This window comes from Zonotrichia leucophrys, unplaced genomic scaffold, assembly GCF_028769735.1.
Source record: "Zonotrichia leucophrys gambelii isolate GWCS_2022_RI unplaced genomic scaffold, RI_Zleu_2.0 Scaffold_34_1600103, whole genome shotgun sequence".
NCBI classification, from domain to species: Eukaryota; Metazoa; Chordata; class Aves; order Passeriformes; family Passerellidae; genus Zonotrichia; species Zonotrichia leucophrys.
The window spans coordinates 1,572,220-1,600,103 of record NW_026992239.1 but is presented as its reverse complement, the minus strand read 5'-3'; the positions used below and the strand labels follow the sequence as shown (position 1 = coordinate 1,600,103).

Genomic DNA, 27,884 nt, shown 5'->3' with positions numbered 1-27,884 from the left:
AAAACAGCCAAAAACACCTCAAAAATATCAAAAAAATACTCCCAAAAATATCCCCAAAACCACCCCAAAAACATCTCAAAAATATCCAAAAAATACCCCCCAAAAGTATCCCAAAGCATCCTGATCGTGAGGGAGAACACCGAGGGGGAGTACAGCTCCCTGGAGCACGAGGTGTGTCCCAAAATATCCCAAAATCACCCCAAAAATATCCCCAGAAACATCCCAAAACCACCCAGAAAATGCCCCCCGAAAATGCCCCTATAATATCCCAAAAAAACCCAAAAAACTCTGCAAAAGCACCAAAAATACCCCCAAAAATACCCCCAAAACCAGCCAAAATCCCTCAGAAAACACCCTGGATGTGATGCCACACCCCTGCCCTGCCCTGTTAGTGATGCCACACCCATGCCACACCCATACCACACCTTGGGGTTGATGCCCCACCCTTGCCCTGCCCATGCCACACCTCGGGGCGATGCCACACCTGTGCCACACCCTGTTGGTGCTGCCAAACCCCTGGGCTTGTACCACACCCCTGCCACACCTTGGGTGTAGTGCCACACCCTGTTGATGCCCCACCCCCTGCCACACCCTTTTGGTGAGGGCCCGCCCCCTGCCCCGCCCCATTGCTGATGCCCACCTGTGCCCGTGTGCCCGCAGAGCGTGGCGGGCGTGGTGCCACACCCCGTTGTTGATGCCCCACCCCCTGCCACACCCCCTGGGTGATGTCACCCCTGTCCCCGTGCCCACAGAGCGTGGCCGGGGTGGTGTCACACCCCATTATTGATGCCCCACCCCCTGCCACACCCCTGGGTGATGTCATTCCTGTGCCCGTGTGCCCGCGGAGTATGGCGGGCATGGTGCCACACCCCATTGTTGATGCCCCACCCACTGCCACGCCCCCTGGGTGATGCCCCACCCCCTGCCAACACCCTTTTGGTGAGAGCCCACCCCCTGCCACGCCCCATTGTTGATGCCCCACCCCTGCCACACCCCCTGGGTGACGCCCACCCCCTGGATGATGCCCCACCCTTTGCCCCGCCCCCTGGGTGATGTCACCCCCGTCCCTGTGCCCGCAGAGCATGCCAGGCGTGATGCCACACCCCATTGTTGATGCCACACCCCCTGGGTGACGCCCCGCCCCCTGGGTGATGCCCCACCCCCTGCCCCGCCCCCTGGATGACGCCCCGCCCCCCGGGTGACGCCCACCCGTGCCCGCAGAGCGTGGCGGGCGTGGTCGAGAGCCTCAAGATCATCACCGCCGGCCGCTCGCGCCGCATCGCCCACTACGCCTTCGGGCTGGCCCGCGCGGCCGCGCGGCGCTGCGTCACCGCCGTGCACAAGGCCAACATCATGTAGGGGGTCGTGGGGGGCACAAATGGGGGTTTGGGGGGTCCCAGAGGGGATTTGGGGAGCCCTAAAGGGGGTTTGGGGGGTCCCAAGGGGGGTTTAGGGTGTCTTAAAGGGGGTTTGGGGAGTCCAGAGGGGATTTGGGGGGTCCTAAAGGGAGTTTGGGGCGTCCTAAAGGGGGTTTGGGGGGTCCCAGAGGGGATCTGGGGTTCTGGAGGGTGGTCCTTCGTGGATTTTGGGGGGCTCCAGAGGAGGTATGGAGGGTCCCAGAGGGGATTTTGGAGGTCCTAAAGGGGGTTTGGGGGGTCCCAGAGGGAGCTTGGTGGGGTCCCAGAGGGGATTTGGAGGTCCCAAAGGGAGTTTGGGGGGTCCCAAGGGGGGTTCTGAGGGGGGGTCCTGATGGTAATTGAGGGCGTTTTGGGGGCGTCCTGGTGGTCTTTGAGGGAGTTTTGGGGGGTTCTGGGAGGGATTTGGGGTTTTAGGCAGTGTCCTGGTCATCCTTGAGTGGTCCCAAGGGGAATTTGGGGGCTCCTTTGTGGGTTTTGGGGGGATCCCCAGATGTTTTGGGAGGGTACCCCTGGATTTTTTGGGGTCTCACCCCCCCCTACCCCCCCCAGAAAATTGGGGAATGGGCTGTTCCTGCAGTGCTGAGTGGGATCTCAGGGGTACCCCGGATTTTTTGGAGGGTACCCCGGATTTTTTTGAGGGTACCCCTGTATTTTTTGGGAAGGTTCCCTGTATTTTTTGGGGGTCTCACCCCCCACCCACCCCCCCCAGGAAATCGGGGAATGGGCTGTTCCTGCAGTGCTGAGTGGGATCTCAGGGGTACCCCGGATTTTTGGGGGTACCCCGGATTTTTTTGAGGGTACCCCTGTATTTTTTGGGGGTACCTCGGATTTTTTTGGGTACCCCGGATTTTTAGGGGGTACCCCGGATTTTTTTGGGGTACCCTGGATTTTTTGGGGGGTACCCCTGTATTTTTTGGGGGTCTCACCCCCCCCCCTACCCCCCCCCCCAGAAAATTGGGGAATGGGCTGTTCCTGCAATGCTGAGTGGGATCTCAGGGGTACCCCGGATTTTTTGAGGGTACCTCTGTATTTTTTGGGGGGTACCTCGGGTTTTTTGGGGTACCCCTGTATTTTTTGGAGGGTACCCCTGTATTTTTTGGAGGGTACCCCTGTATTTTTTGGGGGTCTCACCCTCCCCCTACCCCCCCAGGAAATCGGGGAATGGGCTGTTCCTGCAGTGCTGAGTGGACTTTGGGGGGATCCCAGAGATATCTGGGGGCTCTCCCGGATTTTTTTGGGGCGGTTATCCCCTAATTCTTGGGGTCTGCAATGCTAAGTGGGATCTCTGGGGTACCCTGGATTTTTGGGGGGTACCCCGGATTTTTTGGGAGGGTACCCCTGTATTTTTTGGGGGTCTCACCCCCCCCTACCCCCCCAGGAAATCGGGGAATGGGCTGTTCCTGCAGTGCTGAGTGGGATCTCAGGGGTACCCCGGATTTTTTGGGGGGTACCCTGGATTTTTTGGGAGTACCCCCGGATTTTTTGGAGGGTACCCCTGTATTTTTTGGGGATACCCCGGATTTTTTGGGGGGTACCCTGGATTTTTTGGGAGTACCCCCGGATTTTTTGGAGGGTACCCCTGTATTTTTTGGGGGTCTCACCCCCTCTGTGTCCCCACAGGAAATTGGGGGACGGGCTGTTCCTGCAGTGCTGTGAGGAAGTGGCGGCCGAGTACCCCGAGATCACCTTCCGCAGCATGATCGTGGACAACACCACCATGCAGGTGTGACCCCCAAAAACCCCCCTAAAAACCCCAAAAAAATCCCAAAAATCCCCCTAAAAACCTTCCAAAAAAACCCCAAAAACCCCCCAAAAAAACCCCAAAAACCCCCCTAAAAACCTTCTAAAAAAACCCCAAAAACCCCCTAAAAACCTTCCAGAAAAACACCCCTAAAACCCCCCCCAAATAAACCCCAAAAAAAACCCCAAAAAAAAACCCCAAAGACCCCCCTAAAAACCTTCCAAAAAAACCCCAAAAACCCCCTAAAAAAACCCCAAAAACCCCCTAAAAACCTTCCAAAAAAACCCCAAACCCCCCCCAAAAAACCCCCCAAAAAACCCAAAAAAACCCCCAAAACCCCCCAAAAAAACCCCAAAAAAACCCCCCAAAAATCCAAAAAAACTCCCCCTAAAAACCCCCCAAAAAACTCCAAAACCCCCCTAAAAACCTTCCCAAAAAACCCCAAACGCCCCCCAAAAAAACCCTAAAAACCCCCCAAAAAAAACCCAAAACCCCCTAAAAACCCCCCAAAAAACCCAAAAACCCCCTTAAAAAACCAAAAAAAACCCAAAAAAACCCCCCAAAAAATCCCCAAAAACCCCCCAAAAAAACCCAAAAAAAACCCCAAAAACCCCCCCAAAAAAACCCCAAAAAAAACCCCCAAAAAACCAAAAAAAAAACCCAAAAAACCCCAAAAAAAACCCCCAAAAAACCCCAAAAAACCCCCCAAAAAAACCCAAAAAAATCCCCCGGTAACGCCGGTGCCCGGTGCCCAGCTGGTGTCGCGGCCGCAGCAGTTTGACGTGATGGTGATGCCGAACCTGTACGGGAACATCGTCAACAACGTCTGCGCCGGCCTGGTGGGGGGGCCGGGGCTGGTGCCCGGCGCCAACTACGGCCACGACTACGCCGTGTTCGAAACCGTGGGTCTGGGGGCAAAAATGGGGGTCTGGAGAGGACATGGGGGGTCCTGAGGGGAAATGGGGGGACACTGGGGGGGTTTGGGGGGCACTGGGAGCACTGGGAGCACTGGTGGGGGCACCCAGTGCCAACTATGGCCACGACTACGCCGTGTTTGAAACCGTGGGTCTGGGGGCCAAAATGGGGGTCTGGAGGGGACATGGGGGGTCCTGAGGGGGTTTTGGGGACACTGGGGAGGAACTGGGAGCACTGGGAGCTGTGGTGGGGACACCCAGTGCCAACTACGGCCACGCTGTGTTTGAAACCGTGGGTCTGGGGGCAAAATGGGGGTCTGGGGGCTTTGGGGGTCCTTTGGGGGCACTGGGAGCTGTGGTGGGGACACTCGGTGCCAGCTACAGCCACGACTACGCCGTGTTCGAAACCGTGGGTCTGGGGGGGAAATGGGGTCTGGGGGCAAAATGGGGGGACACTGGGGGGCTTTGGGGGGCACTGGGAGCACTGGGAGCTGTGGTGGGGGGCACTCGGTGCCAACTACAGCCAGGACTGTGCCATGTTTGAAACCGTGGGTCTGAGGGGAAATGGGGGGCCCTGAGGGGGAAATGGGGGACACTGGGGGGCTTTGGGGGACACTGGGAGCACTGGGAGGAACTGGGAGCACTGGTGGGGGGCACTCAGTGCCAGCTACGGCCACGACTACGCCGTGTTTGAAACCGTGGGTCTGGGGGCAAAAATGGGGTCTGGGGGCCAAAATAGGGGTCTGGGGAGGACATGGGGGGTCCTGAGGGGGTTTGGGGGGCACTGGGGAGGAACTGGGAGCACTGGGAGCTGTGGTGGGGGCACCCAGTGCCAACTACAGCCACGACTACGCCGTGTTTGAAACCGTGGGTCTGGGGGCGAAAATGGGGGTCTGGGGGAGACATGGGGGGTCCTGAGGGGGTTTGGGGGTCCTTTGGGGGACACTGGGAAGAACTGGGAGCACTGGGCTGTTAATGGGGGTCACTGGTTGGTCACTGGGGGTCCCTCGGGTCACTGGGGGTCACTGGGGTCACTGGGGTCCCTGGGGGTCACTGGGTGGTCACTGGGGTCACTGGTTGGTCACTGGTTGGTCACTGGGGGTCACTGGTTGGTCACTGGGGGTCACTGGGGGTCACTGGGGTCACTGGTTGGTCACTGGGGTCACTGGGGTCACTGGGGTCCCTGGGGGTCCCTGGTTGGTCACTGGGGGGTCACTGGTTGGTCACTGGTTGGTCACTGGGGTCACTGGGCTGTTCCTGAGGTCACTGGGGTCACTGGGGGCCACTGGGTGGTTACTGGTTGGTCACTGGGGGTCACTGGGGTCACTGGTTGGTCACTGGGGGTGACTGGTTGGTCACTGGTTGGTCACGGGGGTCACTGGGGGTCACTGGTTGGTCACTGGGGTCCCTGGTTGGTCACTGGGGTCACTGGGGTCACTGGGGTCACTGGGCTGTTACTGGGGTCACTGGGGTCACTGGTTGGTCACTGGGGTCCCTGGGGGTCCCTGGTTGCTCACCGGGGGTCTCTCCCGGCGCCCCCAGGCCACGCGGAACACGGGCAAGAGCATCGCCAACCGCAACATCGCCAACCCCACGGCGGCGCTGCTGGCGGCCTGCATGATGCTGGACCACCTCAAGTGGGCGGGGCTTAACGCTGGGGGGCGGGGCTAATCTGGGAGGGGCGGAGCTTACCCGGGAGGGGCAGGGCTAACACGGGGGGCGTCCTTAACGCTGGGGGGGGCGGGGCTAATCTGGGAGGGGCGGGGCTTACCCGGGAGGGGCGGGGCTAACACGGGGGCGTCCTTAACACCGGGAGGGGCAGGGCTAACACGGGAGGGGTGGAGCTTATCCGGGAGGGGCGGGGCCAACACGGGAGGGGTGGTGCTAACATGGGGGGCGGGGCTAACATGGGAGGGGGTGGGGCTTATCTGGGAGGGGGTGAGAACATGTGCAGTGGGTGGAGCTCACTTGGAGGGGGTGGGGCTTAGCTGAGGGGGTGGGGCTCACTTAGGAGGGGGCGTGGCTTAGCTGGGGAAGGGGTGGGAATCCCTGAGAGGGGGTGGGACCAACTGAAAGGGGGTGGGACTTTAAAAGGTGTGGGGGCAGTCCCCAAAAAGGGGTGGGTCTTTTAAAGGGGTGTGGCTTCCCTTGGAGGGAGTGGCTTAGAAAGGGGCGTGGCTCAGCTGGTCAGGATCCCATGGGAGGGGCAAGGAAAGGGGGCGGAGCCTCAGTGTTCACCTGGAGGAGGTGGGGATGAACCTCTAAGGATGGGTGTGGCTCGCTGATGTGGGCGTGGCCCGTGTTTGCCCCGCCCCCCAGGCTGCACAACCACGCCTCCACCATCCGCAAAGCCGTGCTGGCCTCGCTGGACGACCCCCGGGTAAGCCCCGCCCTCACCTGTCCTCACCTGCCCAAGGGGGCGTGGCCTTAAAATTTGTGGGCGTGGCCCCGCCCCCTGTGGGCGTGTCCGTGACGTGGCCCCGCCCCCAGACGCACACGCCGGACATCGGGGGCCAGGGCACGACGTCGGGGGCGGTGCAGAGCATCATCGGGCACCTGCCGCGGGGCTGAGCCGGACACACGGACACCGGGACCCCCCCCGGAACGGCCCCAGAGCCCCCTCCCCAAATGGCCCTGGGACCCTCCCTCAGAAAACCCCCAGGAGCACCAACCTGACACCCCCAGGACCCCCCAAAACACCCCCAGGACCACCTGAAACACCCCCTGGGATCCCCCAGAACACCTCTGGGACCCCCCAAAACATCCCCGGGACCCCCCAAAACATCCCCAGGACCACCTGAGACACCCCCAGGACCCCCCAAAACACCCCCAAGACCCCCCAAAACACCCCCAGGACCACCTGAGACACCCCCTGGGACCCCCCTGAACACCTCCAGGACCACCTGAAACACCCCCAAGACCCCCCAAAACACCTCTGGGACCCCCCAAAACACCCCCAGAACATCCCCAGGACCACAAAACACCCTGGGACCCCCCAAAACACCCTGGGACCCCCCAAAACACCCCCAGGACCCCCCAAAACATTCCTGGGACCCCCAGGACCACACACCTGACACCTCCAGGACCACAAAACACCCCCAGGACCCCCCCCCAAAAACATTCCCTGGACCCCCTAGAACACCCCCAGGACCACAAAACACCTCTGGGACCCCCCAAAACACCCCTGGGACCCCCCAGGACCCCCCAAAACACCTCTGGGACCCCCCCCAGGACTGCACAGAACCACTGGAATCCCCCCAGAAGACCCCTGGGACCCCAAAGCACCCCCAGGACCCCCAAAACATTCCCAAGACCCCCAAAGCACCTCTAGGACCACACACCTGACACCCCCAGGACCCCCCAAAACACCCCCAGGACCCCCCCAAAACACTCCTGGGACCCCCCAAAACACCCCCAGGACCCCAAAACACCCCTGGGACCCCAAAGCACCCCTGGGAAAATCTCTAGGACCCCAAAAGCACCTCCAGAACCCCCCAAACATTCCTGGGGTCCCCCAGAACACCCCCAGGACCCCCAAAGCACCCCCAGGATTTTTAGGACCACGATGCACCCAAGGGACCCCCAAAACAGCTCTGGGACCCCCACAGGACCCCTCAAAACCCCCCCTGGAGCCCCCCAGGATCACAGAACACTCCAGGGTCCCACCAAAAGCACCCCAAAACCCCCCACGGGACCCCAATAAACACCCCAAGACCACCAAGAGCCCACCACAGACCCCAATAAAAACCCCAGGACCACCAAGAGCCCCCCAAAACCCCCCAACGGGACCCCAATAAACACCCCAAGAGCACCCCAAAACCCCCACAGGACCACCAGGAACTTCCCAAAAGACCCCAATAAACAACTCAAACCCTCCCATAGGACCCCAAAACACCTCAGGACCACCAAGAGTCCCCCAAAACCCCTGCAGGACCACCAGGAACACCCCAAATACCCCCACAGAACCCCAATGAGCACCCCAGGACCACCAGGAACCCCCCCAAAACCCCCCACGGGACCCCAACAAACAGCCCTGAACCCCCCAAATCCCCCACAGGACCACCAGGAGTACCCCAAGTTCCCCCACAGGACTCCAAAACACAGCCCAGGACCACCAAGAGCCCCCCAAAACCCCCCCAGGACCACCAGGAGCCCCCCAAAACCCCCACAGGACCACCAGGAGCACCCCAAAACCCCCACAGGACCACCAGGAGCCCCCAAATCCCCCACAGGACCACCAGGAGCCCCCCAAAACCCCCACAGCACCACCAGGAGCCCCACAAAAGACTCCAAAAAACACCCCCGGACCACCAAGGGCCCCCCGAACCTCCCACAGGACCCCCATAAACACCCCTGGATCCCCCCCAAATGACCCAAATAAACACCCCAGGACCACCAGTGCCCGCCCGTGGTTTATTGAGGTGGGGGGTGTGGCGGGGGCGGGGCTAGGGGCGGAGCCAGGGGTGCTGCAGGCACTGCTGGGCCATGATGGAACTCCCCAATGAACACGCCCGTGGTTTATTGCTGCGGTGGGCGGGGCTAGGGGCGGAGCCAGGGGTGCACTGGCATGGAACCCCCCCAATGAACACGCCCGTGGTTTATTGCCGCGGTGGGCGGGGCTAGGGGCGGAGCCAGGGGTGCTGCAGGCACTGCCGGGACATGGCCCCCAGCATGGGACCCCCAATAAACCCCCCAATGAACACGCCCGTGGTTTATTGCCGCGGTGGGCGGGGCTAGGGGCGGAGCCAGGGGTGCTGCAGGCACTGCCGGGCCGTGGCGCGGCGGGCGGGCTCGAAGGCCAGCATGGGCCGCAGGAAGCGCGCGAAGGCGGCCGCCGGCCCCCGTGGCCACTCGTACTTCTCCTGCAGCACCGCCCGCAGCCCCCACGGCCGCAGGTGCCGGATGTGCCGCAGCTCACCTGCAAAGGGGCGGGGTCAGGGGCGGGGGACACGCCCACCCATGGGAAATGCATGCACACCCAGCAGGGGGAGGGACAGGGAGGGTCCTGGCCACGCCTCAAATGAGGGGTGTGGTCAGGACACGCCCAAACCCTGTGACCACGCCCCTTATGATGGGTGTGGTCAGGACATGCCCCAATCCTGAGGTGGCCCCACCCCATATAATGGGTGTGGTCAAGACATGCTCCAATCCCAATGTATTCAACCCCCTTATAAGGGGCGTGGTCAGGACATGCCCCAAAGCTGTGGTCCCGCCCCTTATGATAGGTGTGGTCAGGACACGCCCCTTCCCTCATGGGCGGAGCTATGAAATGACAAACCCCCCCCCCTCCCCACCCCATGACCCTGCTGGGCTCAAATCCCGCCCCCTTTCCCGTGACCACACCCCTTATGGGTGTGTCACCGCACCATCCCCTCATTTGCATAACCCCACCTTGTCCCACCTCCACCACACCTTTATGGCCACACCCAGCTCTTAACCCCGCCCCCAGCACCCCACCCGGCCACACCCATCCCTGGCCACGCCCCCTGGCCCCGCCCTCACCTCTCCTGTTGAAGAACTCTCGTGAGTAGCGCCCGCCCAGGGCCACGTGCCGCGGGATCTCCCCCAGCAGCTCGATCACGTGCGCTATGTGGTCTGCAGGGAACGGCGGACACGCCCCTTTTAGCCACGCCCACCTCCTTTAGCCACGCCCACTCCCTGGTTCAATCCCCTTTAGCCACACCCACTCCACTGGTTCAATCCTTTAGCCACGCCCACTCCACTGGTTCAATCCCCTTTAGCCACACCCACTCCACTGGTTCAATCCTTTAGCCACGCCCACTCCCTGGTTCAATCCTTTAGCCACGCCCACTCCACTGGTTCAATCCTTTAGCCACGCCCACCCCACTGGTTCAATCCCCTTTAGCCACGCCCACTCCACTGGTTCAATCCTTTAGCCACGCCCACTCCACTGGTTCAATCCTTTAGCCACGCCCACTCACTGGTTCAATCCTTTAGCCACACCCACTCCACTGGTTCATACCTTTAGCCACACCCACTCCACTGGTTCAATCCTTTAGCCACGCCCACTCACTGGTTCAATCCCCTATAGCCACGCCCACTCACTGGTTCAATCCTTTAGCCACACCCACTCCACTGGTTCAATCCTTTAGCCGCGCCCACTCCACTGGTTCAATCCTTTAGCCACGCCCACTCACTGGTTAAATCCTTTAGCCACGCCCACCCCACTCGTTCAATCCTTTAGCCACACCCACTCCACTGGTTCAATCCTTTAGCCACGCCCACCCCACTGGTTCACTCCCCTTTAGCCACGCCCACTCCACTGGTTCAATCCTTTAGCCACGCCCACTCCCTGGTTCAATCCCCTTTAGCCACGCCCACTCCCTGGTTCAATCCCCTTTAGCCACACCCACTCCCTGGTTCAATCCTTTAGCCACGCCCACTCCACTGGTTCAATCCTTTAGCCACGCCCACTCCACTGGTTCAATCCCCTTTAGCCACACCCACTCCACTGGTTCAATCCTTTAGCCACGCCCACTCACTGGTTCAATCCCCTTTAGCCACGCCCACTCCACTGGTTCAATCCTTTAGCCACGCCTACTCACTGGTTCAATCCTTTAGCCACACCCACTCCACTGGTTCATTCCCTTCTTCTCGCCCCACCTCCACGTGGGGGGCGTTCACTTGGCCACGCCCACTTGGGCAATCCCCCCAGTCCATTGGCTGCCACACCATGCTGGCTCCCCCCACCTATGAGTCACACCATTTGTTTGAAACCCAATCCACAATGGCCACGCCCTTGGGGCAGGCCACACCCCCATGGCTCCTGATTGGCTACCAGACACCACACCTCCTTTATATCCTTATTGGGAAGGCCCCGCCCACATTTACCATGTCCCGCCCACCCCAATGGCCACACCCATCCCAGAGACCGCATCTACCTCTGAGACCACGCCCACATATGAAGCCACCACACCCATCCCTGAGGCCACACCCCGCCCTGAGACCCCGCCCACAGTGGCCACGCCCACCCCTGAGGCCACGCCCACCCTCGTCCCGGCTGTACTCCTCCCCCGAGTGCGGCTCGAACAGGTAATCGCCCGTGGCCAGCTCGAACGCCTGCGGGGGAAAATGGGGAGGGGTCTGCGGGGGCCATGGCAGCCCCCTCCCCATCCTGGGGTTCATCAGAGCCCCCTCCCCATCCTGGGGTTCATCAGAGCCCCCTCCCCACAATGGGGACCATCAGAGCCTCCTCCCCACCCCAAAGTCCATGGCAGCCCCCTCCCCTCCATAGGGGCCATGGCAGCCCCCTCCTCACCATGGGGGTCCATCAGAGCCCCCTCCCCACCATGGGGGCCATGGCAGCCGATTCCCCACCTTGTGTCCATTAGAAGCCCCCTCCCCATGTCGGGGTCTGTGGCAGCCCCCTCCCCACCCCCACTGTCCATGGGCAGCCCCCTCCCCACCTCAGGGCACCCCCTCTCACTAGGGGGTCCCTGTCAGCCCCCTCCTCACTGTGGATCCATTAGAAGCCCCCTCCCCACCCCATGACCACCCCCTCATCCCAGGATCTATGGGCAGCCCCCTCCCCACCCTGAGATTCCTGCAGCCCCCTCCCCACCCCGGGGGTCCCTGGGCAGCCCCTCCCCACTCAGGGGTCTCTCAGAGCCCCCTCCTCAGCCGAGGTCCATGGGCAGACCCCTCCCCACCCCAGACCCCCCTCACTGTGGGGTCCCTGCAGCCCCCTCCTCACCCTGGCTCCATTACAAGCCCCATGCTGGGGTCCATCAGAGCCCCCTCCCCACCCTGGGGTCCCAGAGCCCCCTCCCCATTCCCGGGGGTCCCAGAGCCCCCTCCCCACCCTGGGGTCCCACAGCCCCCTCCCCACCCCAGACCCCCCTCACTGTGGGGTCCCTGCAGCCCCCTCCTCACCCTGGGTCCATTAGAATCCCCATGCTGGGGTCCATCAGAGCCCCCTCCCCACCCTGGGGTCCATCAGAGCCCCCTCCCCACCCGGGGGTCCCACAGCCCCCTCCCCACCCTGGGGTCCCTGGGCAGCCCCTCCCCACTCAGGGGTCTGTCAGAGCCCCCTCCCCACCCCAGAAACCCCTCACTGTGGGGTCCCTGCAGCCCCTTCCTCACCCTGGGTCCATTACAAGCCCCATGCTGGGGTCCATCAGAGCCCCCTCCCCATTCCCGGGGGTCCCGCAGCCCCCTCCCCACCCGGGGTCCCAGAGCCCCCTCCTCACCCGGGGGTCTCTCAGAGCCCCCTCCCCACCCTGGGGTCCCTGGCAGCCCCAGACTCCCCTCACTGTGGGGTCCCTGCAGCCCCCTCCTCACCCTGGCTCCATTAGAATCCCCACCCTGGGGTCCATCAGAGCCCCCTCCCCACCCCGGGGGTCCCGCAGCCCCCCCCCACCCCGGGGCCCCCCTGACCATGCAGGCCGTGCTCCAGATGTCGGCGGGGGGGCCGTACCCAGCCCCCAGCAGCACCTCCAGCGCCCGGTACTGCCGGGTCTGGATGTCCTCGGTGAAGTGTTTGTGCTGGGGGGGCACGGGGGGGTCAGCCCGGAGCCAAAACAGCCCCAAAACCACACAAACACCCCAAAACAGCCCCAAAACCACACAAACACCCCCAAAACAGCCCCAAAACAGCCCCAAACCACACAAACAGCCCCAAAACAGCCCCAAACCACACAAACCCCCCAAAACAGACCCAAAACACCCCCAAAACAGCCCAAAACCCACACAAACACCCCAAAACCCACACAAACACCCCCAAAACAGCCCCAAAACAGCCCAAAACCCACACAAACACCCCCAAAACCCACACAAACCCACACAAACACCCCCAAAACCCACACAAACACCCCCAAAATCCACACAAACACCCCAAAACAGCCCCAAAACCCCCCCAAACACCCCCAAAATCCATCAAAACAGCCCCAAAACATCCCAAAATCTCCCAAAACCCACACAAACACCCCAAAACACCCCCAAAACACCCCCAAAACCCACACAAACACCCCCAAAACCCACACAAACAGCCCCACACCCAAAACACCCCCAGACACCCCCAGAGACCCAAAACAGCCTCAAAACCCACACAAACACCCCCAAAACCCCACACAAACACCCCCAGACTCACACAAAACACCCCCCAAACCCCTCTGAACCCAAAACACCCCCAGTCCTCCATACACCCACAAAAACCCCCTAAACCCACATGAACACCCCCAAAACCTCACCCCCAGTGACCCCCCCAGTCCCTCCCAGTATATCCCAGTTCCTTCCAATTCCCCCATTCCCTCCCAATCCCTCCCAGTCTCCCCCAGTCCCTCCCAGTTTGTTCTCAGTGACCCCCCCCAGTCCCTCCCAGTATATCCCAGTTTCCCCAGTCCCCCTCAGTCCCTCCCAGTTCCCCCCCAATCCCTCCCAGTCCCTCCCAGTTTCCCCCCAGTTTGTTCCCAATGACCCCCCCCAGTCTCTCCCAGTCCCCCCAATCCCCCCCAGTCCCCCCCAATCCCCATCCCAGTCCCTCCCAGTTCCCCCAGTTTCCCCCAGCTCTCCCAGTGTCCCCAGTCCCTCCCAGTCCCTCCCAGTTTGTTCTCAGTCCCCCCCAGTTCCTTCCAGTTCCCCCAGTCCCCCCCAGTTTGTTCCCAGTGACCCTCCCAATCCCTCCCAGTCCCCCCAGTCCCCCCTCAGTCCCCCCAGTCCCCCCTCAGTCCCCCAGTATATCCCAGTCCCTCCCAGTATATCCCAGTCTCCCCAGTTTCCCCAGTCCCCCCCAGTCCCCTCACTCCCTCCCAGTTTGCCCCCAGTTTGTTCCCAGTGACCCCCCCAGTCCCTCCCAGTATATCCCAGTTTCCCCAGTCCCCCCCAGTCCTCCCAGTCCCTCCCAGTTTGTTTTCGGTCCTCCTCAGTCCCCCCAGTCATTCCCAATCCCCTCCCAGTCCCCCCCAGTATATCCCAGTCCCTCCCAGTCCCCCCAGTCCCTCCCAGTCTCTCCCAGTCCCCCCCAGTATATCCCAGTCCCTCCCAGTCCCTCCCAGTCCCCCCAGTCCCCCCCAGTCCCCCCCAGTATATCCCAGTTCCCCCCCAGTCCCTCCCAGTCCCCCCCAGTCCCCCCAGTCCATCCCAGTATATCCCAGTCCCCCCAGTCCCTCCCAGTCTCCCCAGTTTCCCGCTCTCACCACCCAGCAGCCGTTGCCCAGGTCGGCGATTTTGATCCTCAGCCTGGGGGCAGCTCGGGGGTCCAGGGGGTTCTCCTGCCCCCCCGGCAGCCCCCCCTCACCTGCAGGGGACCCCAGTGACCCCACCAGTGACCCCCAGTGACCTCCAGTGACCCCCCAGTGAGCCCCAGTGACCTCCAGTGACCCCCAGTGACATCCCAGTCACCCCCATTGACCCCCAGTGACCTCCAGTGGCCTCCCAGTGACCCCCCAGTGAGCCCCAGTGACCCCAGTGACCTCCAGGGACCTCCCAGTGACCTCCAGTGACCCCCAGTGACCCCCAGTGACCTCCCAGTGACCCCCAGTGACCCCCCCAGTGACCTCCCAGTGACCTCCCAGTGACCCCCAGTGACCCCCGGTGACCCCCCAGTGACCCCCCAGTGACCCCCAGTGACCCCCCAGTGACCCCAGTGACCCCCAGTGACCCCCCCAGTGACCCCCAGTGACCCCACCAGTGACCCCCAGTGACCTCCCGTGACCTCCAGTGACCCCCAGTGACCCCCCCAGTGACCCCCAGTGACCTCCAGTGACCCCCCAGTGACCCCCAGTGACCCCACCCCAAATCCCCACCCCAATTCCAAACAGCCCCTCTTGATCCCCCAACCCTAAATTCCCCCAAGCCCACCCCAAACTGCCCCTCAAGACCCCAAATTCCCCCAAACCCCTCCCCCAAGTTGCTCCTCAAGACCCCAAATTCCCCCCAAATCCACCCCAAATTGCCCCTCTAGACCCCTCTCAACCCCAAATATCCTCCAAACCACCCCAAACTGCTCCTCCAGACCCCAAATTCCCCCCAAATTGCCCCTCTAGACCCCAAATTCCCCCAAATGCTCCTCAAGACCCCAAATTCCCCCAAACTGCTCCTCCAGACCCCAAATTCCCCCCAAATCCACCCCAAATTGCCCCTCTAGACCCCAAATTCCCCCCAAATCCACCCCAAATTGCTCCTCCAGACCCCAAATTCCCCCAAACCCCTCCCCCAAAATGCTCCCCCAGATCCCAAATTCCCCCAAATCCACCCCAAATTGCCCCTCAAGACCCCAAATCTACCCCAAACTGCTCCTCCAGACCCCAAATCCCCCCAAATCAACCCCAAATTCCCCCTCAAGACCCCAATTCCCCCAAACCACCCCAAATTGCCCCTCTAGACCCCTCCCAACCCCAAATTCCCCCAAATTCCCCCAAACTGCTCCTCAAGACCCCAAATTCCCCCCAAACTGCTCCTCCAGACCCCAAATTGCCCCTCTAGACCCCAAATTCCCCAAATTCCCCCCAAATTGCCCCTCCAGACCCCAAATTCCCCCAAATTCCCCCTCAAGACCAACCGACCCCAAATCCACCCCAAACTGCTCCTCTAGACCCCAAATTTCCCCCAAATCCACCCCAAATTGCCCCTCCAGACCCCAAATTCCCCCAAATCCACCCCAAATTACCCCTCAATCAGCCCCAAATTCCCCCAAATCCACCCCAAATTGCCCCTCCAGACCCCAAATTCCCCCCAAATCCACCCCAAACTGCCCCTCTAGACCCCTCCCAACCCCAAATATCCCCCAAACCACCCCAAATTGCTCCTCAAGACCCCAAATTCCCCCCAAATCCACCCCAAATTGCCCCTCTAGACCCCCCGACCCCAAATCCACCCCAAATTGCCCCTCTAGACCCCAAATTCCCCCCAAATCCACCCCAAACTGCTCCTCAAGACCCCAAATTCCCCCCAAATGCTTCTCAAGACCCCAAATTCCCCCCAAATCCACCCCAAATTGCCCCTCTAGACCCCAAATATCCTCCAAATCCACCCCAAACTGCTCTAGACCCCAAATTCCCCCCAAACCACCCCAAATTCCCCCTCAAGACCCCAAATTCCCCCCAAACCACCCGAAATTGCCCCTCTAGACCCCAAATATCCCCCCAAATCCACCCCAAAATGCTCAAGACCCCAAATTCCCCCCAAACCACCCCAAATTGCTCCTCAAGACCCCAAATTCCCCCAAATCCACCCCAAACCCTCCCCAGCACCCTCCCCCCTCACTGACCCGAGGTTTTGGGGAGCCCCTCGGAGCCCCCCGAGAGGAGCGATCCCGAGGTGGGGGTGAAGAGCGAATCCGAGGCCGAGCTGGGGCTGGGGGGGCGCCGGGGGGGGCCCGGGGAGCCCCCCGAGAATCCATCACTGGAGCCGCCCCCTCCCCCCCCCCCCGCGGGCAGAGTGTGCACCCCCGAGGACGAGGCCCCGCTCGGGGGGCTCCCCCCAAACTCCTCCGGGGGCTCCGGGGGGGTTTCTGTAGGAGGAGAGAGAGACGCTGAGACCCCCACCCCAAAAATTCACCCCAGAAATTCACCCCAAAAATTCACCCCAAAAATTCACCCCAAAAATTCACCCCAGAAATTCACCCCAAAAATTCACCCCAAAAATTATTTACCCCAGAAATTCACCCCAAATATTCACGCCAAAAATTCATGCCAAATATTCACCCCAAAAATTCACCCCAAAAATTCACCCCAAAAATTCACGCCAAAAATTCACCCCAGAAATTCACGCCAAAAATTCACCCCAAAAATTCACACCAAAAATTCACCCCAAAAATTCACCCCAGAAATTCACCCCAGAAATTCACCCCAAAAATTCACCCCAAAAATTCACCCCAAATATTCATCCCATTTTTGGGGTCCTCAACCCCCCCTTGGTGCCTTGGTGTCCCCCCCACCAAAGCCATGACCGATGTCACTGTCCCCTCTGTGTCCCCTCTCCCAGAGCACTGACCGGTGTCACTGTCACCCCCCCGGTGTCACTGTCCCCAGTGTCCCCTCCCCGCATTGATGGTGTCGCTGTCACCCCCCAATGTCCCCACTGTCCCTCCCTGCACTGACCGGTGTTCCCCAGTGTCCCCCCCCCGGAGCCTTGACCGGTGTCACTGTCCACTCTCAGTGTCCCCAGTGTCCCCAATGTCCCGCACTGACCAGTGTTGCTGTCCCCTCTGTGTCCCCTCCCCGCACTGACCGGTGTCGCTGTCCCCACTGTCCCCAATGTCCCGCACTGACCGGTGTCGCTGTCCCCAGTGTCCCCCCGCGCACTGACCGGTGTCACTGTCCCCCCCCCCCCGGTGTCCCCAATGTCCCTCCCGGCACTGACCTGTCACTGTCACTGTCACTGTCCTTCCCCCCCGGTGTCCCCAATGTCCCACACTGACCGGTGTCGCTGTCCCCGGTGTCACCCCCGGCACTGACCGGTGTCACTGTCCTCCCCCCGGTGTCGCTGTCACCAGTGTCCCCTCTCCCAGAGCACTGACCGGTGTCCCCAGTGTCCCCCCCCCCAGAGCCTTGACTGGTGTCGCTGTCCACTCTCAGTGTCCCCAGTGTCCCCAATGTCCCGCACTGACCAGTGTTGCTGTCCCCCCGCACTGTCCCGCACTGACCGGTGTCCCCAGCTGTCCCCAATATCCCCCTCCCCGCACTGACCGGTGTCGCTGTCCCCAATGTCCCTCCCCAATGTCCCGCACTGACCAGTGCCGCTGTCCCCAATGTCCCCTCCCGGCACTGACCGGTGTCGCTGTGTCCCCCCGGAATCGCTGTCCCCAATGTCCCTCCCTGGTGTCCCTGGCTGTCCCCAATGTCCCCCCCCTCCCCGCACTGACCGGTGTCGCTGTCCCCACTGTCCCCCCCCAATGTCCCACACTGACCGGTGTCGCTGTGCCCCCCCCGGTGTCGCTGTCCCCAGTGTCCCCTCCCCGCACTGACCGGTGTCGCTGTCACCCCCCAATGTCCCCACTGTCCCTCCCCGCACTGACCGGTGTCCCCAGTGTCCCCCCACTGGAGCCTTGACCGGTGTCGCTGTCCACTCCCAGTGTCCCCAGCTGTCCCCAGTGTCCCCCTTCCGGCACTGACCGGTGTTGCTGTCCCCAATGTCCCCCCCCACCACTGCCCCCCCCGGCACTGACCGGTGTCACTGTGCCCCCCCCGGTGTCGCTGACCCCTCTGTGTCCCCCCGGCACTGACCGGTGTCGCTGTCCCCACTGTCCCCGCTGTCCCCCCCCGCACTGACCGGTGTCGCTGTGTCCCCACTGTCCCCAATGTCCCCAATGTCCCGCACTGACCGGTGTCGCTGTCCCCTCTCTGTCCCCCCCCGGCACTGACCGGTGTCGCTGTCCCCAATGTCCCCAATGTCCCGCACTGACCGGTGTCACTGTGTCCCCTCCCGGCACTGACCGGTGTCGCTGTCCCCAGTGTCCCGCACTGACCGGTGTCACTGTGCCCCCCCCGGTGTCGCTGTCCCCACTGTCCCCCCCCCCTCCCCGCACTGACCGGTGTCGCTGTGCCCCCCCCCGGTGTCGCTGTGCCCCCCCAGTGTCCCCTCCCGGCACTGACCGGTGTCGCTGTCCCCAGTGTCCCGCACTGACCGGTGTCGCTGTCCCCAATGTCCCGCACTGACCGGTGTCGTTGTCCCCAATGTCCCCCCCGGCACTGACCGGTGTCGCTGTCACCCCCCAATGTCCCCGCTGTCCCCTCCCCGCTGTCCCCACTGACCGGTGTCGCTGTCCCCAATGTCCCCCCCGCACTGACCGGTGTCGCTGTCCCCAATGTCCCCGCTGTCCCCACTGACCGGTGTCGCTGTCCCCCCCTCAATGTCCCCACTGACCGGTGTCGCTGTCGCGCAGCCGCTCCAGGTCCCGCAGTCTCTCTGCCAGCAGCTCCCGCTGTCGCCGCTGTCGCCGCCGCCGCCGCCGCCGCTGAGCCCGCGACAGCCGCTCCTGGGGGGGGCGGTGGATTCTGGGGGAATCCCTCGGATTTTGGGGGATTCCCTCGGTTTTGGGGGAATTCCCTCGGATTTTGGGGGAATCCCTCGGATTTTGGGGGGATTCCCTCGGTTTTGGGGGAATCCCTCAGTTTTGGGGGGATTCCCTCAGTTTTGGGGGAATTCCCTCAGTTTTGAGGGGATTCCCTCGGATTTTGGGGGAATTCCCTCAGTTTTGGGGGGATTCCCTCGGTTTTGGGGGATTCCCTCGGTTTTGGGGGAATCCCTCGGTTTTGGGGGAATCCCTCGGTTTTGGGGGAATCCCTCGGATTTTGGGGGATTCCCTCAGTTTTGGGGGATTCCCTCAGATTTTGGGGGGATTCCCTCGGATTTTGGGGGGATTCCCTCAGTTTTGGGGGATTCCCTCAGATTTTGGGGGGATTCCCTCACTTTTGGGGGGATTCCCTCAGTTTTGGGGGATTCCCTCGGTTTTGAGGGGATTCCCTCAGTTTTGGGGGGATTCCCTCGGATTTTGGGGGTCCTGGGATTGGGGAGCTTTGATTTTGGGGAGCACGGGGCACACGGGTGTGCAAAACCATGCGGGAGCACACGGGGGGCATGCTCGGGTGTGAGGGCACACACAGGTGAGCACACACACACACACACACAGGTGAGCATGCTCGGGTGTGAGGGCACAGGTGTGCAAGGCAAGGTGTGACTGCACAGGTGTGCACTGACACAGCTGTGCAAGGACAAGTGAGAGCACACATGTGAGTACACACACACACACACTTAAACAGATGGGCAATGACACAGGTGAGCACACACACACAGGTGAGCACACAAATATGAGCACACACAGGTGTGCAAGGACAAGTGTGAGCACACACACACACACAAAGGTGAGCACACACTGGTGAGCACTGACACAGGTGTGCAATGACACAGGTGTGAGTACACCAAGGTGTGCAAGAACAGGTGTGAGCACACACACAGGTGAGCACACACAGGTGTGAACACACAAACACAGGTGAGAGCACAGGTGAGCACACACACACAGGTGAGCACACACACAGGTGTGAACACACAAACACACAGGTGAACACACACACGTGTGCAATGACACAGGTGTGAGCACACACACAAGGACAGGTGTGAACACACACACACACGTGTGCAATGAACAGGTGAGCACACACACACACACAGGTGAGCACACACAGGTGTGAACACACACACAGGTGTGCAATGACACAGGTGTGAGCACACACAGGTGAGAGCACAGGTGAGCACACACACACACAGAGGTGAACACACACGTGAGCACACACACACAGGTGTGAGCACACAAACACACAGGTGAGCACACACACAGGCATGAGCACACACAGGTGTGAGCACACACACACAGGTGTGGAATGAACAGGTGAGCACACACACACGTGTGCAATGACACAGGTGTGAGCACACAAACACACAGGTGAGAGCACAGGTGAGCACACACACACAGGTGAGCACACACACAGGTGTGAACACACAAACACACAAGTGAGCACACACAGGTGTGCAATGACACAGATGAGCACACACACGCACACAAAGGTGTGCAATGACACAGGTGAGCACGCACACAAGGACAGGTGTGAACACACGCACACACAGGTGTGCAATGAACAGGTGAGTGCACACACACACAGGTGAGCACACACAGGTGTGAACACACACACACAGGTGTGCAATGAACAGGTAAGCACACACACAGGTGTGAGCACACACACACACAGGTGAGAGCACACACAGGTGAGCACACAGGTGAGCACACACAGGTGTGAGCACACAAACACACAGGTGAGCACACACACAGGTGAGCACACACAGGTGAGCACACACAGGTGTGAGCACACAGGTGGGCAATGAACAAGTGAGCACACACACACACACATAGAGGTGAGCACACATGTGAGCGCACACAGGTGTGAGCACACAGGTGTGAGCACACACACAAACAGCTGTGCAATGAACAGGTGAGCATGCACACAAGGACAGGTGAGCACACACACACACAGGTGTGCAATAACACAGGTGTGAGCACACACACAAGGACAGGTGCACACACACACACGTGTGCAATGACACAGGTGAGCACACACACACACAGGTGTGAGCACACACACACAGGTGAGCACACACATACACAGGTGCGCAATGAACAGGTGAGCACACACACACACACACACACGTGTGCAATGACACAGGTGAGCACACCCAGGTGAGCACACACACACACAGATGTGCAATGACACAGGTGAGCACACACACACAAGGACAGGTGAGCACACACACACACACACACACACACACACACACACACACAGGTGTGTAATGAACAGGTGAGCACACACACACACACAAACACACACACACACACGTGTGCAATGACACAGGTGAGCACACACACACACACAGGTGTGAGCACACACACACCCCCCCCCAGGTGTGCAGTCACTCACAGGTTCCTCCTGGGGTGCCGAGCTCACTGTGGACAGACAGGGGGGGCTCAGCCCAGGTGTGGGGGGGATGATTTGGGGGCTCCCCAAATTCCAGGGGGACCCCCAGAGCCCCCGGGTGGGGGATTGGGCCCCCCTGGACTTTGGGGGACCAACAGGAACCTGCACACGGGAGGGATTTTTGGGGTACCCCCTCCCCCCCAGGAATGGATTTTGGGGTTACCTTCTGCCCCTACTGATGTATTTTGGGGTACCCCCCTCCCCATGGTGGATATTTTGGGGTACCTGCCCCGCGGAGGGGAGGCTGTATCCCCCATGGGATGTATTTTGGGGTACCCCCCACCCCATGGATGTATTTTGGGGTACCTGCCCTGCCATGGGATGGGTTTTGGGGTTCCCCCCCATGTATTTGGGATATTTTGGGGTACCTGCCCCGCGGGGGGGGCCGCCCCCCCATGGGATGGGTTTTGGGGTTCCCCCCCATGTATTGCTGTATTTTGGGGTACCCCCCCATGTATTTTGGATATTTTGGGGTACCTGCCCCGCGGGGGGGGCCCCCGCCCCGCGCCCACGCCGCCGCCTGCGCCGCCAGGTGCCGCAGGTAGGGCGGCGCCACGCACAGCAGCACGTTCTCGGGCTTGATGTCCGTGTGGATGATCTTGCACTTGGTGTGCAGGTAATCCAGGCCCTCGAGCACCTGAAAGCGCACCCCGACATCAGGGGGGACCCCAAAACATCGGGTGGGATCCCCAACATCGGGGGGGAAACCCGAAATCAGGGGAGAACCCCAAAACATCGGGGGAGGAAACCCCGAAATTGGAGGGGAACTTAAAATGTGAGGGGGCATCTGAAATCCAGCAAGGAACCCCGAATCCGAGGGGGAACCCCAACATCGGGGGAGCACCCCAATATCAGAGCGAACCCCAACATTAGGGAGAACCCCGAAATCGGGGGGGGAAACCCCAAAATCTGGGGGTTAAAAAACCCCAAATATGGGGGGCATCCCAATGGGGGAGGGACAGGTGAAATTGGGGGGGGGAGGGACCACCCAAATTTTGGGGGGGAACTCCAAAATCTGGGGGGGCACACCTAAGTGGGAGGGGACCCCAAATCTGTCTCTGTGCAGCCCATTTGGGGTCCCAGTGAACTGGGAGGGATTTGGGGGTCCCTGTGCATCCCATTTGGGGTCCCAGGGAGGGATTTGGGGAGATTTTGGGGTCTCTTTTCAGCCTATTTGGGGTCCCAGGGAGGGGTCTCCAGACAGCACATTTGGGGTCCCAGTGAACCAGGAGGATTTGGGGGGCTCTGGGGGGTCTCTGTTCAGCCCATTTGGGGTCCCACGGAGGGATTTGTGGGGATTTTGGGGTCTCTGTTCAGCCCATTTGGGGTCCCCAGGGAGGGATTTGGGGGTTCTCTGTTCACCCATTTGGGGTCCCAGTGAACTGGGAGGATTTGGGGGGCTCTGGGGGTCCCTGTTCACCCATTTGGGGTCCCAGTGAACTGGGAGGATTTGGGGGTCCCTGTTCACCCATTTGGGGTCCCAGGGAGGGATCTGGGGGTTCTCTGTTCACCCATTTGGGGTCCCAGTGAACTGGGAGGATTTGGGGGCCTCTGGGGGTCCCTGTTCAGCCCATTTGAGGTCCACAAGGAATTTGGGAGATTTTGGGGTCTCTGTTCAGCCCATTTGGGGTCCCCAGGGAGGGATTTGGGGGTCCCTGTGCATCCCATTTGGGGTCCCAGTGAACTGGGGGGATTTGGGGGTCCCTGTGCAGCCCATTTGGGGTCCCCAGGGAGGGATTTGGGGGTTCTCTGTTCACCCATTTGGGGTCCCAGTGAACTGGGGGATTGGGCTCGGGGGTCTCTGGTCACCGATTTGGGGTCCCAGGAAGGAACTGGGGGGATTTGGGACCTCTGGGGTCCCTGTTCAGCCCATTTGGGGTCCCCAGGGAGGGATTTGGGGGTTCTCTGTTCACCCATTTGGGATCCCAGTGAACCGGGAGGATTTTGGGGGGCTCTGGGGGGGTCTATTTGGGGTCCCACGGGCAGATTTGGGGTCCCCCAGCCCCCCTGACCTGCCGCACGATGCTCTTGACGCAGGGCAGGGGCAGCCCCTGGTAGTTGGATTTGATGATCCAGCGCAGCAATTGGTGCCCCAGCACCTCCAGCACCATGCAGACATCTGGGGGTGGGGGGCGGTCAAGGAACCCCCAAAAAACCCCTGAGACCCCCCAACATAGGGTGAAAAACTCGGGGTTACCCCCCCTGAGAACCCCCCCAAAAGGATACGGACGCCGTTGACCCCCGAAATCTTGAAGTCATCGATGAGCTGCACGATGTTCTCCCGCTTGGGGTCGCTGGGGTCCGAGTCCCGCACCTGGGGAGGGGAATTTGGGGAGGGGGTCCCTCGGTTTGAGGAGGGGGGGGGTCACGGAGGTGAATTTGGGGGGGTTGGGGGTCTCTGGGGTCACTCACACATTTCAGCAGTTTGATCTCATCCAGCGCCGTCTCCGTGTATTGGGGGGCGCTTTTCACCACCTTCAGCGCCACGAAACGTTTCCTCCTGCCCAGAGAAAAGCAAGGGGAACGCCCCCCACCCCAATAAAAAATATTCCAGGGAAGCCCCCCACCCACAGAAGAGAGGAAGAGCCCCCCACCCCGGGTGTCCCCGCACTCACCGCAGGTCCCAGCAGAGCCACACGGTGGAGAAATGGCCCCAGCCCAGCTTGCGAACAACGTGGTAGCGCCCGTGGAAAAGGTCCCCGATGCGAACGGGGTAATACCCACCTTTGGGGAGGGGGCGCGGGGTGGGGGGGTCACGCTGGGGTTTGGGGGGACCCCCACCCACCCAGAACACCCCCCCCCAAAAGGAGCGGGGGGTCCCTGCCCACCTTTGCAGTAATCGCGGGGATCCTCCTGCTCCCCCTCGTCGGAGCCCAGCGCGGACTCGCACAGCGATGGCGGCGCCGGGGGAGGGTCTGGGGGCGACACCTCGCGGGGGGGGCTGGGGGTCCTGGGGGAGGGGGGGGGGCAGCAAAGATGGGACCCCCCCCCATGGCCGGGCTAGAGACCCCCAGAGCTCAGCACAGCCCGGATTTGGACCCCTCCCCAAAATGGGGAACCTTCGGGGGTCTCCTCTGGAACCTTTGGGGGTCTCCTCTGTGCCTCCCACTCTCCAAAATCTGCCCCCTTTGGGGGTCCCCCCTCCCTAAAATCTAGAACATTCAGGGATCTCCTCTGTGCACCCCCTCCCCCAAAATCTGCCCCCTTTGGGGGTCCCCCTCCCCTAAAATCTGGAACTTTCAGGGGTCTCCTCTCTGCGCCCCCCCTCTCTCAAAAATCTGGAACCTTCGGGGGGTCTCCTCTGGAACCTTTGGGGGTCTCCTCTCCCCCCTCCCCAAATTCTGCTCCCTTTGAGGGTCCCCTCTCTGCTCCCCCCCCTCCTCAAAACCTGGAAATTTTAGGGGTCTTCTCTCTGACCCACCCCCCCCAAAATTTGCTCCCTTTGGGGGTCCCCCTCCCCTAAAATCTGGAACATTCAGGGGTCTCCTCTGTGCACCCCCTCCCCAAAATTTGCTCCCTTTGGGGTCCCCCCTCCCCAAAATCTGGAACTTTCAGGGGATCTCCTCTCTGCACCCCCTCCCCAAAATCTGGAACTTTCAGGGGTCTCCTCTCTGCACCCCCTCCCCAAAATCTGGAACCTTCAGGATTTCTTCTCTGCACCCCTCCCCAAAATGGGAACCTTCAGGGTCTCCTCTCTGCCTCCCACTCCCCAAAATCTGCCCCCTTTGGGGGTCCCCTCTCTGCTCCCCCCCCTCCTCAAAACCTGGAAATTTTAGGGGTCTCCTCTCTGCACCCCCTCCCCCAAAATCTGCTCCCTTTGGGGGTCCCCCCCCTAAAATCTGGAACTTTCAGGGGTCTCCTCTCTGCGCCCCCTCCCCAAAATCTGGAACTTTCAGGGGTCTCCTCTGGAACTTTCAGGGGTCTCCTCTGTGCCTCCCACTCCCCAAATTCTGCTCCCTTTGGGGTCTCCTCTCTGCATCCCCCCCCCTCCTCAAAACCTGGAAATTTTAGGGGTCTTCTCTCTGACTCACCCCCCCCAAAATTTGCTCCCTTTGGGGGTCCCCTCCCTAAAATCTGGAACTTTCAGGATCTCCTCTGTGCACCTCCTCCCCAAAATCTGGAACTTTCAGGGGTCTCCTCTCTGCACCCCCTCCCCAAAATCTGGAACTTTCAGGGGTCTCCTCTCTGCACCCCTCCCCAAAATCTGGAACTTTCAGGGTCTCCTCTCTGCGCCCCCCCCCTCTCAAAAATCTGGAACCTTCGGGGGTCTCCTCAGGAACCTTTGGGGTCTCCTCTCTGTCACCCCCTCCCCAAACTCTGCCCCCCTCGGGGGTCTCCTCTCTGCCCCCCCATACCTGGTCCCTTCGGGGGTCTCCCCCATTCTGGGGGGGGGTCCCAGGGTGGTCCCACAGCCCCAAAGGAGCCGGGAATGGTCCCAGGGCAGCGCTGGGAGGTCCCAAAGGCCCCCCCGAGCTGGGGGGGGGGTGGGGGGCAGGTGCGGGGCATTCTGGGCCATCACCCCCCCAAAATAGAAATGACCTCAAGGCCCCCCCCCGGCCCCGCGGGGCTAAAAATAGCCCAGGAGGGGGAGGGGCGGCTCGGAATGTCCCCTCCCCCCCCTTAAAAGGGGGCTTTGCTCGTGTGTGTCCCCCTCCCCCCCATTATGGGTAAGGGTCGTGACCCCGCTGACCCCCCCCTTACCTTGGGGGTGCTTTCGGTTTTTTGTCCTTTTTGCGCTTTCTCCTTCTCCTGACGGGATCTGGGGAGGGGATTTGGGGGTGACGGGATCACAGATCCCCTTGTGTCCCACCCCCAGGTACCCTGTGTGCCCCCCAGACCTAAAATCCACTGTTCCCCAACACCGAAATGGCCCCTCAGAAACCGCTGAAATTTCCCCCAAAATTCCTCAGGACTCCAATTTCCCCTCAGGGACCCCCATTTTCCCCTCATCTGTCCCCCAAACCCCTCAGGACCCCCCTCAAACTCCCCCTCCTGAGGGACCCCATTTTCCCCTCAGGGCACCCCTCTAAGACCCCATTTTGCCCCTCACAAATCCCATTTTTCCCCTCAGGATCCCCATTTTCCTCTCAGGACACCCCTCACAAACCCCATTTCCCCCTCACAAACCCCATTTTCTCCCTAACAAACCCCATTTTCCCCTCAGGACACCCCTCACAAACCCCATTTTCCCCTCACAAACTCCACTTTCTCCCTCACAAATCCTATTTTTCCCCTCACAAACCCCATTTTTCCTCACAAATCCCATTTTATCCCTCTCAGACCCCATTTTCCCCTCACAAACTCCATTTTTCCCCCCCCAAACCCCATTTTTCCCCTCACAAACCCCACTTTTCCCCTCTCAGACCCCATTTTCCCCTCACAAACTCCATTTTTCCCCACACAAACCCCATTTTTCCCCTCTCAGACCCTCTTTTCCCCTCACAAACTCCATTTTCCCTCAGACCCCCGCCCCTCACCGGGCGCCCCGCGCAGCTCCATTCCCCGCGCTCGCCCCCGCTCCGCACGTGGCGCCCCCTGGCGGCCGGGGAAAGGGGCGGAGCAACCCCAAAAACTCCGCCCACCGACCAATGAGAAGCCGCCATGAGGTGCTGACCACGCCCCTAACCACGCCCCGCTGTCGCCATGGAAACGCGGCCTAGCGCGACGCCACCTGGAGATCCCGCGCCGCTTTGTCGCAATATAACGAGACCCAACCCCCCGCCACGGCTGTCACGATATTTTCTGTATCGCGACAGCACCCGCAGAGCCCCGACAGCCCCCAAACCCCCCAGTGATCGCTTGGGTCAAGCAGCGGTGCTGTCCCAAGTGACACCGCCTTTCACTCCCGCCCTCACCGCTGATTGGCTGCCGCTACCGCGCGCGTCATCCGAGCGCGACGCATCACCATGGCAACCGCGGGGTAAACACGGAAGTGCCCAAAACCAGGCCCGGGGCCTCCAAAATCGCGGCGGGACCCCCCAAAAAACGCAAATCTCCACCTCCCCTTCCTTTCCCAGGGCCTCCCGAAGGGCTTGGGGACCCCCAAGAGGCTGTCTGGGGGGGTGGGGGAGGGCGCCGAGCCCCCCACGAAAAGACGGGGCCAGGGGGCTGCTGGGCATCAGTTTAATACCGGGGTGCGGGGGCGTGTGGGGGGGGGCAGCACCCCCGGACCCCCTTCCCCCCCTCCCCCCCCAGGTGCTGATACTCGGGAGAGGGGGGAGGGGCAGAGTGAAGACCCCTTCCCCCCCCCCCATTTTTTCCCCTCCCCCCCTTTCCCATCCCCCAAACAGCAAAAATCCCACGGTGGTGGTTTGGGGTGGGGGGG

The 27,884-nt window shown here is 61.2% G+C and overlaps 2 protein-coding genes across 2 annotated transcripts; one reads left to right on the top strand and one right to left on the bottom strand.

The window, feature by feature from the left end:
* Positions 1–106: 106 nt before the first annotated feature.
* LOC135460245 (isocitrate dehydrogenase [NAD] subunit gamma, mitochondrial-like) lies at positions 107–6,795 on the top strand (the record flags this gene model as incomplete). The annotated part of the gene is made up of 7 exons (XM_064736979.1): positions 107–171; positions 1,222–1,355; positions 3,039–3,141; positions 3,915–4,061; positions 5,616–5,710; positions 6,393–6,453; positions 6,564–6,795. Coding segments are annotated over 7 exons (686 nt in total), but the record flags the coding sequence as incomplete, so codon positions are not given.
* Positions 6,796–8,513: 1,718 nt separating this feature from the next.
* SRPK3 (SRSF protein kinase 3) lies at positions 8,514–27,058 on the bottom strand. The gene is made up of 16 exons (XM_064736978.1): positions 27,037–27,058; positions 26,261–26,318; positions 24,388–24,509; positions 24,175–24,283; positions 23,972–24,059; positions 23,786–23,873; positions 23,572–23,678; positions 22,037–22,196; positions 21,503–21,528; positions 18,897–19,008; positions 16,300–16,542; positions 14,228–14,328; positions 12,471–12,578; positions 11,084–11,153; positions 9,576–9,668; positions 8,514–8,991 (listed from the first exon to the last, which is right to left on the bottom strand). The coding sequence occupies exons 1-16, from the start codon at positions 27,056–27,058 to the stop codon at positions 8,807–8,809; spliced, it is 1,692 nt and encodes a 563-aa protein (XP_064593048.1). The 3' UTR covers positions 8,514–8,806.
* Between the last annotated feature and the right edge of the window lie 826 nt (positions 27,059–27,884).

Excerpts from the sequence above, each read along its gene's own strand:
- SRPK3 (XM_064736978.1), bottom strand. The coding sequence starts at position 27,058 with ATGGAGCTGCGCGGGGCGCCCG. Across the intron at positions 23,679-23,785 it reads TTCGGGGGTCAACGGCGTCC|ATGTCTGCATGGTGCTGGAG; the intron begins GTATCCTTTTGG and ends CCCCACCCCCAG. Across the intron at positions 8,992-9,575 it reads AGAGTTCTTCAACAGGAGAG|GTGAGCTGCGGCACATCCGG; the intron begins GTGAGGGCGGGG and ends GCCCCTTTGCAG.